Source organism: Mauremys reevesii, linkage group 9 (genome assembly GCF_016161935.1).
Source record: "Mauremys reevesii isolate NIE-2019 linkage group 9, ASM1616193v1, whole genome shotgun sequence".
Lineage (NCBI taxonomy): Eukaryota > Metazoa > Chordata > Testudines > Geoemydidae > Mauremys > Mauremys reevesii.
Genome location: NC_052631.1, coordinates 61,979,534 through 61,994,230, shown reverse-complemented (window position 1 = coordinate 61,994,230; position 14,697 = coordinate 61,979,534). Strand labels below are relative to the sequence as shown.

Sequence of the window (14,697 nt, the reverse complement as noted above, 5' to 3'; positions counted from 1 at the left end):
AACCACACGTGGCGTTTTCCTGACACGCCTACTACATTGTAAAAAATTGGGATGCCTGGATATCAGGAGCAAATGTTAAGTCTCTGGAAGAGCTGTCTCTCCTAATACAAATGGAGCAGTTCTTAGAGGGTGTTCCCAAGGAAATACAAAGGTACATCCTAGATATGAGGCCCAAAACTGTAATCGAGGCGGGGGAGATCGGAGCCAAATGGGTGAAGGTGGTGGAGAAGAAGAAAGCTAGTAGCAGTTGGTGGGGATACCAGAAGGGGCAACCCGAGATAACACCCCAACATCGGGATTGGTGGAGTTGATGGGTATGGCTGGGTGGAGATGGAGGTGGAAGCCACAGGTTGTGTAGAATGGACTCTGCCCAGTGAGGATGTGCTCAGTGTTGTTGTAAGCAAACTCTGCTTGGGGTAGGAGGCTCGACCAGTTGATCTGGTGGAAATTCTTGAAGCAGCACAAGTGTTGTTCTAACACTTGATTCACTCATTTGGACTGACCATCAGTTTGTGGGTGTCACATTCTGGGGTGCAGTCCAGACCAGTGAGGGGTTGTGTCACCATACGCTTTGTAACCCTGTGTGCATCACAATGCTTTCTTCTCTAGTTCCCAACTTGTGCTGCTCACAACCATCCTACCAGCATGCAGGTCACACCCTGGGTGTCTGTGTGTAGCTGCAGCCCTGATCCAACAGCTCTGATCCTAGCAGCTTGCCAGCAACACACCAGCCACACTCTGGCTTCTAGCAGCATTGGTTACTATGTGCAGGATGACCTCAACACACTCCCAATCCCGGATTTTCCTACAACTGTGTGTTCTTCACTGTCCAGCCCTCTCCTGAACAATTTAAATTAAAAATAAAACAAGTTTATTAGCAAAAGAAAGGTTTTTAAGTGAATTCAAGTGTAAGAGATAAAGTTAGAAAGCAAATAAAAATGAAAACATGCATCTCCAAGTCTAAAACTTAATATAGCAAGTTTTGGTTGAAGGCTTTGCTTAAGATGGCGTTTCTCATCAACAATCTTCCAGCAAGATGGTCAGGATCTCTCCCAGAGACCTAAAGGTGCCTTTTTCTTCTTAGGTGAAAAAGAGAAAACTGGGGATTTTCTGCCTCTTTCTTTTACAGTCCAATGACCCTTTCAAATGGACTCTTTTGAAGGTTATCCCTCAAAGCAAAGTTCATTCAATCAGTTAGGAAAAAGACATGGAGTCTGGTCGTGAAGGAAACTCCATGCTTTTTCTTCCCCCACTTGTGTTTGCTAAAATGCTAATTGTTCTGTTTCCTGCCATTTCCCTCTGGAGACCAGGTGAAGGCAGTGCTTTTGTGGAGCAGTGCTGTCAGTTGGGTGATTTGGCATGAAAACCTGGAGATGAAACTCCTATAAAAGTTAGCAAACTCCAGGAAGAGCTTCAGCTTGTGACACTTTTGGTCTCACAATCAACATTAAGAAGACAGGAGTGATGTACCAGCCTGTGCCAGGAAAGCCTTATGTAGAGCCTGCTATCACAGTGAATGACCAAGCCCTCCAGGCAATGGACAAGTTCATCTACCTCGGCAGTATGCTGTCATGTGCAGTTCACAACAATGATGAAACCAATGCCAGAATTGCCAAAGCAAGGGTGGCCTTTGGCAGACTATATGCAAATGTATGGGAGCACAGATGTATCAGTCTACAAACAAAATTGAAGGTCTATAAAGCCATCGTGTTGTCAACTCTGAGTTATGCATGTGAAACCTGGATGGTGTACAGATGCCATGCTGTGAAATTGAATCACTTTCACATGGGCTGTCTGAGGAAACTGATGAGGGTCAGATGGCAACACAAGGTTCCAGACACTGAGGTCCTCATACGGGCAGACATTCCAAGCATCCATTCTCTGTTGATGAAATCACACATGAGATGGACAGGGGAATAAGGACAATCCAGAGAATTATACACCAGTCAGCATCTTAAATTCAGTACCTGGAAAGACACTGGAGCAAATAATCAAACAATCTGTAAGCACTAGAATAAGATGATAAGTAATAAACAACATAGATTTGTCAAGAACAAATCATGTCAAACCAGCCTAATATCATTCTATGCCAGGGTAACAAGCCTTGATAGGGGAGAAGCAGCAGATGTGATATATCTCAACTTTAGTAAGGCTTTTGGTACACTCACGACTTCTTCATAAGCAAAGTAGGGAAATATACACTAACCTACTGTAAAGTGGGTACACAATTGGTTGGAAAAGTGTACACTGTACAGCAATTCCCCGCTTAACATCCTCTCGCTTAACGTTGTTTCGATCTTACATCCCTGCTCAGTTACAGAACATGCTCCATTTAAAGTTGTGCAATGCTTCACTATAATGTCGTTTGGCTGCCTGCTTTGTCCACAGCTGGCTTGCGGTGTTCAGGAGGCAGGGGAGGGAGTGGGAGCCTGCAAGCCATGTCCTTGCTCCTCCCCCCTCCCTCCTGACTCCTGAACGCCATCTAATTGCCGCAGGCAGGAGGCAGGGGAGGCGGGGGGAGGAGCAAGGACATGGTGTGCAGAGTAAAGGGGGAGGAGAGGGGAAGAAGAGGTGGATTAAGGATGGAGGCCTGGGGGAAGGGGTGGTGTGGGCGGGCTGAGGGTTGACCCCCCCACACACCTCTGGTGCTTGCAGAGTAGGGTAAGCTGCCGCTGCTGCTGCGCAACGTGCTTCTCCTAGCCTACAGCATTTTCAGCCTCTTTGCCTGCCTCATTGTCTCCAGTTCTAGTGGACTGTGCCTGTGTGGGGTAAGGCGGGGGCACCTCCCAACTACAGTACTGTACTGTATTGCAAAAAACATTTCCCTGGAACCTAACCCCCACATTTACATTCATTCTTATGGGGAAATTGGATTCGCTTAACATCGTTTCACTTAAAATTTTTCAGGAACATAACTAGAATGTTAAATGAGGAGTTACTGTATTCAGAGTACTTGTCAATGTTCACAATCTAAGCTGGAAGGACATATCAAGTGGGGGCCCACAGGGATCTGTCCTAGGACCAGTTCTAGTCAATATGTTCATAAATGGTTTGGATAATGACTTAGAGTGCACTTATAAAGTGTGTGGATGATACCAAGCACTTTGGAGAACAGCATTAGAATTCAAAATGATCTTGAAAAACTGGAGAAATGGTCTGAAGTAACAGGATGAAATTCAATAAGGACAAATGCAAAGTACTATCCTTAGGAAGGAATCATCAATTGCATAAATGCAAAGTGGGAAATGATTACCTAGAAAGGAAGGAGTACTGCAGAAAAGGATCTGGGGATCATAATGGACCACAGCTAAATATGAGTCAACAGTGTAACACTGTTGCAAAAGAAGCAAACATCATTCTGGGATGTATTAGCAGGAGTGTTGTAAACCAGACACAAGAAGTAATTCTTCCACTCTACTCAGCACATGCAAGGCCTCAACCGGAGTACTATGTCCTGTTCATAGAATCACAGAATCATAGAATATCAGGGTTGGAAGGGACCTCAGGAGATCATCTAGTCCAAACCCCTGCTCAAAGCAGTACCAATCCCCAACTAAATCATCCGAGCCAGGGCTTTGTCAAGCCTGACCTTAAAAACCTCTAAAAACCAGTTCCGGGCACCACATTTTGGAAAAAATGTGGACATATTGGAGAAAGTTCAGAGGAGAGCAACAAAAATTATTAAAGGTCTAGAAAACATGACCTATGATGAAAGACTGAAAAAACTGGGTTTGTTTAGTTTGGAGAAGAGAAGACTGAGGGAGGGCATGATAAGAGTCTTCAAGAATGTAAAAGGTTGTTTTAAAGAGAAGAGTAAAAAAATGTTCTCCTTATCCACTGAGGACAGGAAAAGAAATAATGGACTTCAATTGCAGCAAGGAAAATTTAGGTTAGACCAGAGGTTCTCAACCTATTTATCATTGTGGGCTGCAGCACCCCCACCCAGAGACCCCTCCACAAAGCAGGACCAGATGGAGAGCCCCAGGCGCGGGGCTGGGCAGCGGGATCCGGACCCCGCCAAGGGCCAGGTTTTTTTTTTAGCACACAGCTGAGCTGCAGCTGTGAGCTAATTGGGCTGCATAAAGCCTATGGGCCGCAGGTTGAGAACCCCTGGGTTAGACATTAGGAAAAACTTCCTTATCGTCAGGGTAATTAAGCATTGACAAAAATTACCTGGGGAGATTGTGGAATCTCTGTCATTGGAGGTTTTTAAGAACATGTTGGACAAACATCTGTCAGGGATGGTCTAGATAATACTTAGTCCTGCCTCAGTGCAGGGGTCAGGACTAGATGACCTATCGAGGTCTCTTCTAGTGCTACATTTCTATTATTCTATTATTCCTAGGTAGAGAATAAGTAAAACAGGAATCAAGAAATTTACAAAGACAAAACTAGGATGTAAAAAAGTTTTATTTTTAAAAAATACAACTTTCAACAGCGGTGACATGGGCATTTACAAGTTCCTTGAAATGCTTTCCACCTGCTTTCTGCGTAGTCAGCACAAGCACCAGAACTCGTGAGAGTGAGTGACCCACACCCCAAAGCACCACAGGCCAACGCAGCCTGAATCTCACAGAGCAGATCTGAAGAGAACAGTTCCATTAGTTGTCTCCATCTCTACAGGAAATTACATGGGGTACACAACCATGCCAATGGGGCGGTGTCTGGCAGGACGTGTGTGCCATAGGCACTGTTTGTAAATGGAGGTTGTGTTCTCATGTCTCCCCATATCTCAGGAATCCCTGTCCATGGTTTGAGCAGTTCACAGTTTGCTATGAATACACAGATCCACTCTTGAGAAACATTCAGGAGGAGGGAAATGCTCTGTTTATGACCTTGGCAGCAGCAGTTCTTCCACAGTTCAGCAAGACAAAGGCAACGGAAGACAGACAATGGTAAACCTAAAGGAGAGGTCACTATTAAAATACAGGCATTTACTAGGACTCTTGTTTCCCAGCTGTATAGAAAATTAAATACCCTTCCCCTTTAAAATCAGATTATTTACAAAATGATTCCCACAGCGTGGACACATGTCACACTGTGCTGCTGCCATGACACTGGCTTTAATCTAGGTTTGCTTTTAAATCTGAAAAAGTCTCATATCTGATATAGTAGAGAAAATAGCTTTGTAAAGTAAGTGATCTTTAGGCTCATATAAACCTCCTCTTCTCTTTTAAAATGTACAGAATTTCTAGCATATAATTGTATAAAATACTGATTTTTTCCCATTCTGTTAATGCTAGAAGCCAGAAAGTCTCTTTTTTGCTATTCCATATTACAGTGTATGGCTGCTCTCAACAGCAAAAACATGCAAGGTGAGAGAGATTGGGGACACAAAACACATACAAATTGTCAAAACATTAGTTAGTTAGTTAGCTGGGTTTAAAATATATCAAAAAGTCAAACGGTAGCAAAGAGTTTGTTCGTAGAACATGTTGGACAGTACTTAAGTATAAGACAAAAGAAACTGAACAAAAATGTTACAGCACCTGAGATTCATTTAAATTTCTTCCATGGGTCTCCTGCTAGGTGCTGTCTTACATCTGTGATTTCAGTCATGGAATATTCCATAAAAGTATCTATAATTTATTCATGAAAACCATTGTACATGTAGGTTAGAGTAATATCCTATGTTTGTCTGGGGTGGGGTACGTATTCTGTGATTGTTTTCAATGACCAAAGCCAATCAAACTGAAAATTCAAGTCATTTTCAGTCCATCAAAGCCGCAAAATTTCCATCTTTTCTCCAGGCTAGCCCCAACTCCACTCAGCTCTTGTTTGAAGGTGTGCTGCAGTCTGCTCATCAGAACTTCCACTTCAGTGGGACAAATCTGTGGGAAAGAAGTGAAACTTTTACTGAAAATAAACTGACTTTTGGATTGAGAATCCCAACATGTTTGCAGTTTTGTAAATGCTGACCCCAAGCACAAACACCACTTTCTGCAGTATTTAGGATTTCCCGAGATCTCCCGTCCAAGTGCTAATGGTGACCCAGCCTGCTCCTGGTTAAGTTATGAGATGTGTTGTCATCACAGTTTGAGGAGGGATGGCTGCAGACATAAGGAATACTAAAAAGAGGAGGAAGAAAAACTTTTCTCATTATTTAATTATGAGATTTGAAATAATGGATTCAAATAGAAACAAAATGCAAATGAATATTGCTATGGACTCAAGAACATCTTCTGAAGGGGGAGAGGAATTACAGACAAGCAAAATATTCAAGTCACATCTCGATGTGCATCTACTGGAGGTGCTTGTCTTTAACAGCCGGGGAACCACTTAATCAGCAAATGGAGTTCTAGAGAGACACTAAACAATCGCAGCACTGATAGCCCCTTCAAAGGGGAACTGCAAATCAAACCCTACTTTGCTTGTTGATTTTTCTGTTACACTGGGATGAACAGGAAAGGCCACCTGCTAGTTTCTGCTTTGTCCCCCACAAAATTTTGTTTTTATGTTACAAATATCAGATCCTGACATGACTTTCCCTGGAAGACCTTAACAGTCTTTGGAAAATCCAGAAGTTGAAACACATATTGCTGCTCTCTGTCATGGATCCACAGGACCTGCGCTATGTCCCAGCTTTTTAATAGTCCCTTGGAGGAACCCCTTCAGTATGCAGACCCCCAAGGGGTCCCACCCTTCCTTAAGGGCAGGGCACACAGCTTCAACTCGTCTGAAACTGAGCCTCTGGGCTCCAGCACTGCTGTTTTGCACCATAAGTTCTTCCCAGTAAGTCCAACTGAGAAAGACTCCTGGTCAGACTTTTACACTCTTCAGGGATCCATGAACCTTAGTAAGTATTAGCAGTGACACCTGACAGCCTCTTCAAAACAAGACTAGGGTCTATTAGTCAACTGGAATGCAGCACCGGGAAGCCCTTAGGTTAGCACAGAGTAGCACGTTTCGGGGCTGGGAGAACTGTAGTTCTGGATTCACTCTCCAGCTATCTTCTTATGGTGTGATGTATTATGAGTTCTGGTCCCAGCTCTGTGGCTGACCTGCTGCATGGCCTTGAACAAATCACTTCACCTCTCTCTGTTGGTTTGACTGATGGTACTCGTGAGCTAAGCTCTGTGGCCTTTCCTGTGAAGCAGTGCGCCTCAACCTGAGGGTTACGGCATCCCAGGAGGGTCATGAAAGGCAATCAGGGGGACAAGAGACATTAGATACTATATTACAATCTAAAGCAAAGAAAATCTGGCTCCCCACTCCCTTCCCCTTCAAGGTTGAATATTCTCTATCAACCTCCCAAACACATCATAAGGCTTTTATATTCTTACTATGAAAACAATAAATGTAAAGGGGTTATGAAAATGTTTTGAATTAGTGCTTGCCAAGCTGAAAAGTTTAAGGGACACTGGTGTGAAGGAGGCACCTGGATTGGCTACGCTGATTGAAAGATTTCTTTGTGAGATTTAGCATGTGTCTATGTGTGATGAAGTGGGAATTTTGGTAATATTTTTATGACTCCTATGCATGCTTCAGTTTCCCTCTGTGTTTTGCATTGCTACGCATGGAATGTAAAGGGTTAAACGCTGCTCTTGGCACTTGCTGTTGTGTCATGTAACTGTCTGGGGTGGTATAAATGCATCGTTAAAGGACTGGCTGAAACTGACCCATATCAAGGGAGGGTATGGAAAGACAACGGGAATCCCAATGGCCAGGCTGTTCACATCTACCAACCAACAACCAAGAGGAAGGTGATTTTCCCCCTACCCTTTGGAAAACAAAGGGGAAAGGTGTCAGGTGGCTGGGCTCAGAGCTGGCCTTTGCAGAGACTCACACACTCACCTGGGACTGAGTGACAAAGGCACAGAGACAGAGAGAGGGAACCAAGATGGCTTCAGTGGCAGCATGGCTCCAGGGAGCTGTGGCCTGGCACTGGGCAGGCTGAACTCTGTCTTAACTTTTGTTTCTCTTTGCTAACCTAAGGACTTTCAGATTATGTAGCCAGGTGCCTAATACACTGTTGCCTTGTTTCGAGAAGGCTGCCTGCTGCGGCTAAAAATTCTCACAGAGAGCGTTGAGGCCATGAGAGGGGTCACTCCCAAAGGTCTGGTTGGTTACTAGCTGGAAAACAGACCAGACCCTGTGGATCTGCGACAGCATCATCTTGTAAAGATTACAGAGCTTGGGCTGTTACCTCCCTGGGCTCGATGTGACTTGACCATAATTTGGACACCATCCAGGAGGTGACAGAAGTGAGCATCTTGAGCCTGGTCTACACTACGCATTTAAACCGGTTTTAGGAGCGTAAAACCGATTTAACGCCACACCCGTCCACACTAAGAGGCCCTTTATATCGGTATAAAGGGCTCTTTAAACCGGTTTCTGTACTCCTCCCTAACGAGAGGAGTAGCGCTAATATCGGTATTAACATATCGGATTGGGGTTAGTGTGGCCGCAGATCGACGGTATTGGCCTCCGGGCGGTATCCCACAGTGCACCACTGACCGCTCTGGACAGCAATCTGAACTCAGATGCAGTGGCCAGGTAGACAGGAAAAGCCCCGCGAACTTCTGAATATTTCCTGTTTGCCCAGCGTGGAGCTCCGATCAGCACGGGTGGTGATGCAGTTAAAAATCAAAATAAAGAAAGAGCTCCAGCATGGACGATGCGGACGTGATCGCTGTAAGGGCAGGCAAATCTGTTCTATCAGCGCTCCGTTACAGAAGACGAAATTCAAAATCATTTTTTAAATATCTCCAGACAGATGCCATAGCAGGGACTCAGCGCACTGCTGCGTGGCAAGCGTAACGGAAAGCCAAAGAATCAAATGGACGCTCATGGACTGGAGGACTCAAGCTATCCCACAGTTCCTGCAGTCTCTGAAAAGCATTTGCATTCTTGGCTGAGCTCCAAATGCTTCTAGGGTCAAAAACAGTGTCCACGGTGGGTCAGGGCATAGCTAGGCAATTTACGCACCCACCCCCACCCACCCCCAGAAGTGAAAGGGAAAACAATCCTGTCTTGATTCTTTTACATGTCACTCTGTCTTTACTGAATGCTGCAGATAGACGCGATGGTGCAGCACTCAACACCAACATCCTTGCTCCCCCCCCGCCATGGGTGGCTGATGGTACAATAAGACTGATACCCATCGTCATCATCAGCCTATTGGCACATGGGGCAGTGCAAAAGGACTGGTAACCATGCGTACTAGCATCCGTCAGGTCGATCAAGGGCGCCTGGCCCTAATTTTTCCTGGTAGATGGTACAATATGGCTGATAACCATCATCATCATAGCAACAGGGGGCTGAGCTTCATCAGCCCCCACCCTTCATGTGTAAAGAAAAGATTCAATTGCCCCTGGACTAGCAGCAGGATGCTGGGCTCCTCTCCTCCACACTCCTTAATGTCCTATGTGGACTATCATAGCAACTGGAGGCTGCCTTCCACTCATTTCTCACTAACAAGTATTCCTGCTTTTTTTATTACTTCATCACACAAGTGGGGGGACAATGCTATGGTAGCCCAGGAAGGCTGGGGAAGAATGGAATGAACAGGTGGGGTTGTTGCAGGAGCACCCCCTGTGAATAGCATACAGCTCATAATCTATGCAGGATCTGACACAGAGCAGCTGTGCTCTCTGGTTCTCTGATACAGTGGTTCTCTAGTACACTTGCCCATATTCTAGGCAGGACTGATTCTATTTTTAGATACCAAAAAGGAGGGATTGACTCAGGGAGTCATTCCCCATTTTGGCTTTTGCGCCCCTGGCTAAGAGCAGCCAGGGGCACTTATGACAGCAGCAAATGGAACAGTGCAAAAGGACCATGCCCATCTTATTACCAATTTATGGATTGGTAGATGGTGCAGTATGGCTGGTAATCATCTCTGCTATCATGCAAAAGCAAAAGCATGCAGCTGTGTAGCACTGCTGAATCGCTTCTGTGAGCGGCATCTAGTACACATACGGTGATAGTCACAAAAGGCGAAACAGGCTCCATGATTGCCATGCTATGGCATCTTCCAGGGCAATCCAGGGAAAAAAAGGCATGAAATGCTTGTCTGCCGTTGCTTTCCCAGCGGAAGGAGTGACTGACGACATTTACCCAGAACCACCCGCGACAATGATTTTTGCCGCATCAGGCACTGGGATCTCAACCCGGAAATTCAAAGGGGGGGGGGCAGGCTGCGGGAACTATGGGATAGCTACGGAATAGCTACCCACAGTGCAACGCTCCAGAAGTCGACGCTAGCCTCGGACCGTGGACGCACACCACCGATTTAATGTGTTTAGTGTGGCCGCACACACTCGATTTTATACAATCTGTTTTGTTAAACCGGTTTATGTAAATTCGGAATAATCCCGTAGTGTAGACGTACCCTTGGACTCCCAGGGCATGTCTATGTGAACACTTACTGAGCAGCAATCTGCGGTGTAACTCCACAGTGCTCAACATGTGCCTGTCCAAGGGAGATGAGGTGAGTCACCACTCAGGCATGCGGCAACTGACTTACCCTTCCAACAGAGCCTGCATACGGCAGCAACCTAGTCCTGAGCCAAGTCTGGGTCAGATAACCCCTGGCTCAGCTATTTCCTCAACCCTACCAGAGCTGCAGATCAGTTTGTGCAACAGCCCTACTAAGCCAAGAACCACACTGTGAGGCAGCAGGAGAACAGACTCTAGAGACTCCCAGCCTGCTCTTGATCCTGTTTCTGTTCCTGCTCCAGACCTGCCCAAGCCCTGTTCCAGTCTTGTCCTTGCCCTATTCTGATCTTGCCCCAGCCCTGTTACCAACCCACTCCAGCCTTGCCTCCGCTTCCCGGCTCTCCCTGGATGCTTGGACTCTGACTGCCCGGCTTCAACCTTTGGCCTGTATCTGGACGCCAGCTTGGCTTGTCCCTGGACTCTGGCCACCCCGTTTCAACCCCAGGCTTGCACCTGGACTCCAGCTACATGGCTTGTCCACAGACTCTGATCTTAGTTCTGACCTCCGACTCCACAGACCTCGATTCCAGCGCCACCCTTGGCCCAGTCCCGACCCTACATCCAGCTTCGACCTCCACTCCAACCACCAGGCCTGACTACCAAAAGGCAGCACCTGACACACAGGGCCTATCAAGAGAGATGCTCTCACACACCCTGCTATCACCACCAATGCAGCACGGCCAGAATACACAGTCACCCCACCCCACACAAAAGGTCAGACCTACATACCCAGAGGGAAGCCCATCTCTATCCCCTCAATGGCTGGTTGTACCCAGAGAGATACTCCAAACCTCCCCTCCACCCATCCACCTCTGTGTCTGCCAAGACAGAAAATCATCATCCAGCTCCACCATCGCTAAGAGGAAAGCACAAACAAGCGGGAAATGAGAAGGCCAAGATGGAATTTGAAAAGCAAACAGTCTAAGATATAAAAACAAATAGCAAGAACTTTTTTCACTAAATCAGCAGCAGAAAATGTGGAAGAGAATCAACAGGTCCATGAGGAAGTTAAGGGAACAACAAGGAGAATAAGGAAGTTGCAGAGAAGCTAAATGACTTCTGTGCCTCAGTCTTTGCCGCAGAGAATAATGTGAAGATACCTGTTCCAAAGTAATTAAGGTGAGGCTCTCTTAGAGATTGAGCTGTCCAAACAGAAAACGCTGGAAGAAATGGTAATGAGCCAAAAGGACAAGAGAGCATTTCTCAAGGGAGCTGAGAGAAATTAAGAATTACGTGGTTATGTTGCTATCAAAAATACACAATCTGTCCTGTAACGGGATACTACACTGGTGTACTGGAGGGGAGTGAATACTGTATACATCTTTAAAAAAGTATCAGAGGGGTAGCCGTGTTAGTCTGGATCTGTAAAAGCAGCAAAGAATCCTGTGGCACCTTATAGACTAACAGACATTTTGCAGCATGAGCTTTCGTGGGTGAATACCCACTTCATCGGATGCACCCACGAAAGCTCATACTGCAAAACGTCTGTTAGTCTATAAGGTGCCACAGGATTCTTTGCATCTTTTAAAAAGGCATTAGAGTGATCCTGGAGAAATACAGAACAATGAGCTCTACTTCCCAGTCAGGAAAATTATCTGCAAATTAATTAATAAGAGAGTTATAAAACAACCTTGATGAACATGATATTGTACACCAGGGACAGACCATAAAGGCAAGTCAATAGAATTGCGGATAGAGACGAATAGGAAAACATAATTAACTTAGACTTTCAAAAGCCTTTGGCAAAGTCCCTCACTATTAAGGCTATTAAGCAAACCAAGACATGGAGTGAGAGAGAAAAACTGCCAGACATCATCAGAAACTGGTTAAGAGATGCTGCACAAAACAAAAGCCAGAACAAATGACTCATGCTCCTTGTGCTACAACTTGCTTGTTTAGCTCTTATTTTCATCACCTTTCTCCCCCTCCATTTGTTTGTTCCATCCACCTGTTCTGCTCTGTTGTAACCTACATTGCTAGATCTTTAGGGCACAGAGAGGTGTTCAACAAGTGTGGGGTCCCCCCACCAAGCCCTAGAAGCTACTACAAATTCACGTGAATGTCCTCACCAAGCTGCTATCTCAACTTCTGGAGTGAGCCCAGAAGTGGAAGAGGGGGAGGAGGCAGCATGAGGAGATGGTGACCTGGGGTTCTGGGAAGCCAGGAGCCAGGTCTGAGGGGTCTTTCAGGTGGGAGGGGTGCAGAGGTCCCAGCTATTCCCAGTCTCTCCAGTGAGAGGGGATGGCAGAGAGGTCCTGACCAGTCTTGGTCTCTCTAGTGGGAGAGGAAGGGGGGAGATGTCCTGGTCTCTCCGGTGAGAAGGTGGAGGAAGTGGGGAGAGTCCCCAGCAGGTCCTGGTAGATCTGCTGGGAGTGGAGTGGAGGGAATGGAGATTCCAGCCAGTCTCTCTCACCCAGAGCTGGTCCTTGGAGATGGGGAAGAAGTGGCAGCTGAAGCTGTCAGTGACCAGACAGCGCAGGGTGTAAGGAGATGGCGGCCTGGGTTCTGGGAAGTGAGAGTAAGAGACCCTTGCCCAACCACACAGAAAAACAACCACCTTCCTGGGTCAGGCCTCCCTAGACAGAGAGTGACCCTCCTCCCATCTGAGTCTGCCCAGAGAGACAGAGACCCCAGCACACCTACCTTGGCGTCGAGCCGCTGTAAGTAGGAACAGATGTATTCTATGCTTGCTCCAAATGGGTGAACATGAAGAAATGTTGAAATTATACCTAGGGAAATAACATGGCAGGGGTCATTCTTGTGATTCAGCTGGGAGCACCAAGGGCTTTCCCTGCACACACTGTGCTGAGTCCTGGCCTGTGTGCTGCAATGTAATGTGGAGCAAAGCATTTCTTTGGGCAGCAACTCAGACAGCAATATCCCTCAGTCCCATACAGACAACTCTCAAAGTGATTGGGAAGCTCCTGCAATGGGCAACATGAAACACTATGAGATGCAGCAACGGGTCTGCATCAACATGAGGAGGACGGGCCCTCAAAGAGGTGGAAGGAGACAAAGGGGGAGAAGGGTGGGAGACAGAGAGGAGGGAGGTAGTGGCAGGTATGCAAATTAGTTCCCAAACATTTTGATGAACCAAATGAAGGCAGGTCTGGCTGTGCCCAACAGGAGCAGAAACCACCTGACCATCAACAGAGCAAGCAGGCAGCAGGTAGATGAAGCAGACAGGCCCCCAGCATATCCGTGAAGCAGTGCCCACAGTACCAGAAGCAAAACGAGCCCAGGCCCATGAGACCCAAGCCCTAGGATTCTGTCTCCCACCCAGAGACACATGGTTCTCTACAGCCCAGGCTTCAACTCTTTGGGATTGACCTCTAGGACAGCAGTTTGGAAATCTTCTGCAGTTGACTTTAATTGATTTGCAGGGAGGAGACAGCTCAGAGGGAATTAGGATTTGGAGGGTGGGGTTTATTCCTGAGGAGCATGGGGAAAGGAGGAACAGATTTGGGGTGGGACAGAATGAGTACGGGAGAGCACAGGGTGTGTGCAGGGGGAGAGGGGCTGGTTTGAGGGCTCAAAGCTGCAGTTTCCCCGGGAAGGAAATGAAAGTTTCCCTCAGGAACCGGGCCAGGTTGGGGGTCTCACTGGGACTGGAAAGAAGGCAGAGCTGGGCATGCCCTGAGGGTTGGGAGTGCTTTAACAAGGCAGCACTCTCCACTTTCCTCCTGGCATGTGTTTTGAGAGCAACTAAGCAGCGTTCTGTCAAGAGTCTGCTGTCAAGGACCTGGGTTAGGAGCTGCCCATTACCTCTTCTTAAGACTGTCTCAGACACAGGGGGACTTGAAAGACTCAACATCATTATGTCTAAACTCAGTATTTCTAAAACAAGTGATAACAATGTAAAATTACCAACAAAAACTGCTGGGCGTGAAAAATTACAAAACAACCATATCAGATGCTCCAAAATCTCTGCTTTCATTTCTTCTGAAGCATCTGGCATTGGCCACTGGGCTAGATGGACAATTGGTCTGACCCAGTATGGCCATTCTTATGTCCTTATCCTCAGTAGCATGCAAGACTTTGGAACAAATTGTGGAAGAGAATAATTAAATTAATGAGGTAAACAGAAAAGGGGTGACTAACCTGATTTCCTTCTTTGAGAAAAGAACTGATTTTTTAGATAAGGGAAATGCAGTAAAAATAATATGTTTGGACTTCAGTAAAGCATTTGACATGGTACCACATGGGAAATTATTAATAGAGAAAATGGGGATTAGTCCAAGAATTGTAAGGTGGATA

The 14,697-nt window shown here is 46.3% G+C and overlaps 1 protein-coding gene across 8 annotated transcripts in view; it reads right to left on the bottom strand.

Annotated features, from left to right (window-relative positions):
* Positions 1-4,392: 4,392 nt before the first annotated feature.
* Positions 4,393-14,697, bottom strand: part of ENOX2 (ecto-NOX disulfide-thiol exchanger 2) — a 168,081-nt gene continuing 157,776 nt past the window's right edge. For 6 of the 8 annotated variants that reach the window (XM_039488634.1, XM_039488639.1, XM_039488635.1 and 3 more), the window contains 2 exons: positions 13,084-13,169; positions 4,393-5,831 (listed from right to left, as the gene is read on the bottom strand). In XM_039488634.1, coding sequence (XP_039344568.1) covers positions 5,700-5,831; positions 13,084-13,169 — 218 coding nt within the window. In that variant the 3' untranslated portion in view covers positions 4,393-5,699. Of the gene's footprint in view, positions 5,832-5,919; positions 6,069-13,083; positions 13,170-14,697 lie in introns of all 8 variants that reach the window. The other 2 variants (XR_005584688.1, XR_005584689.1) reach the window with 2 other exon arrangements.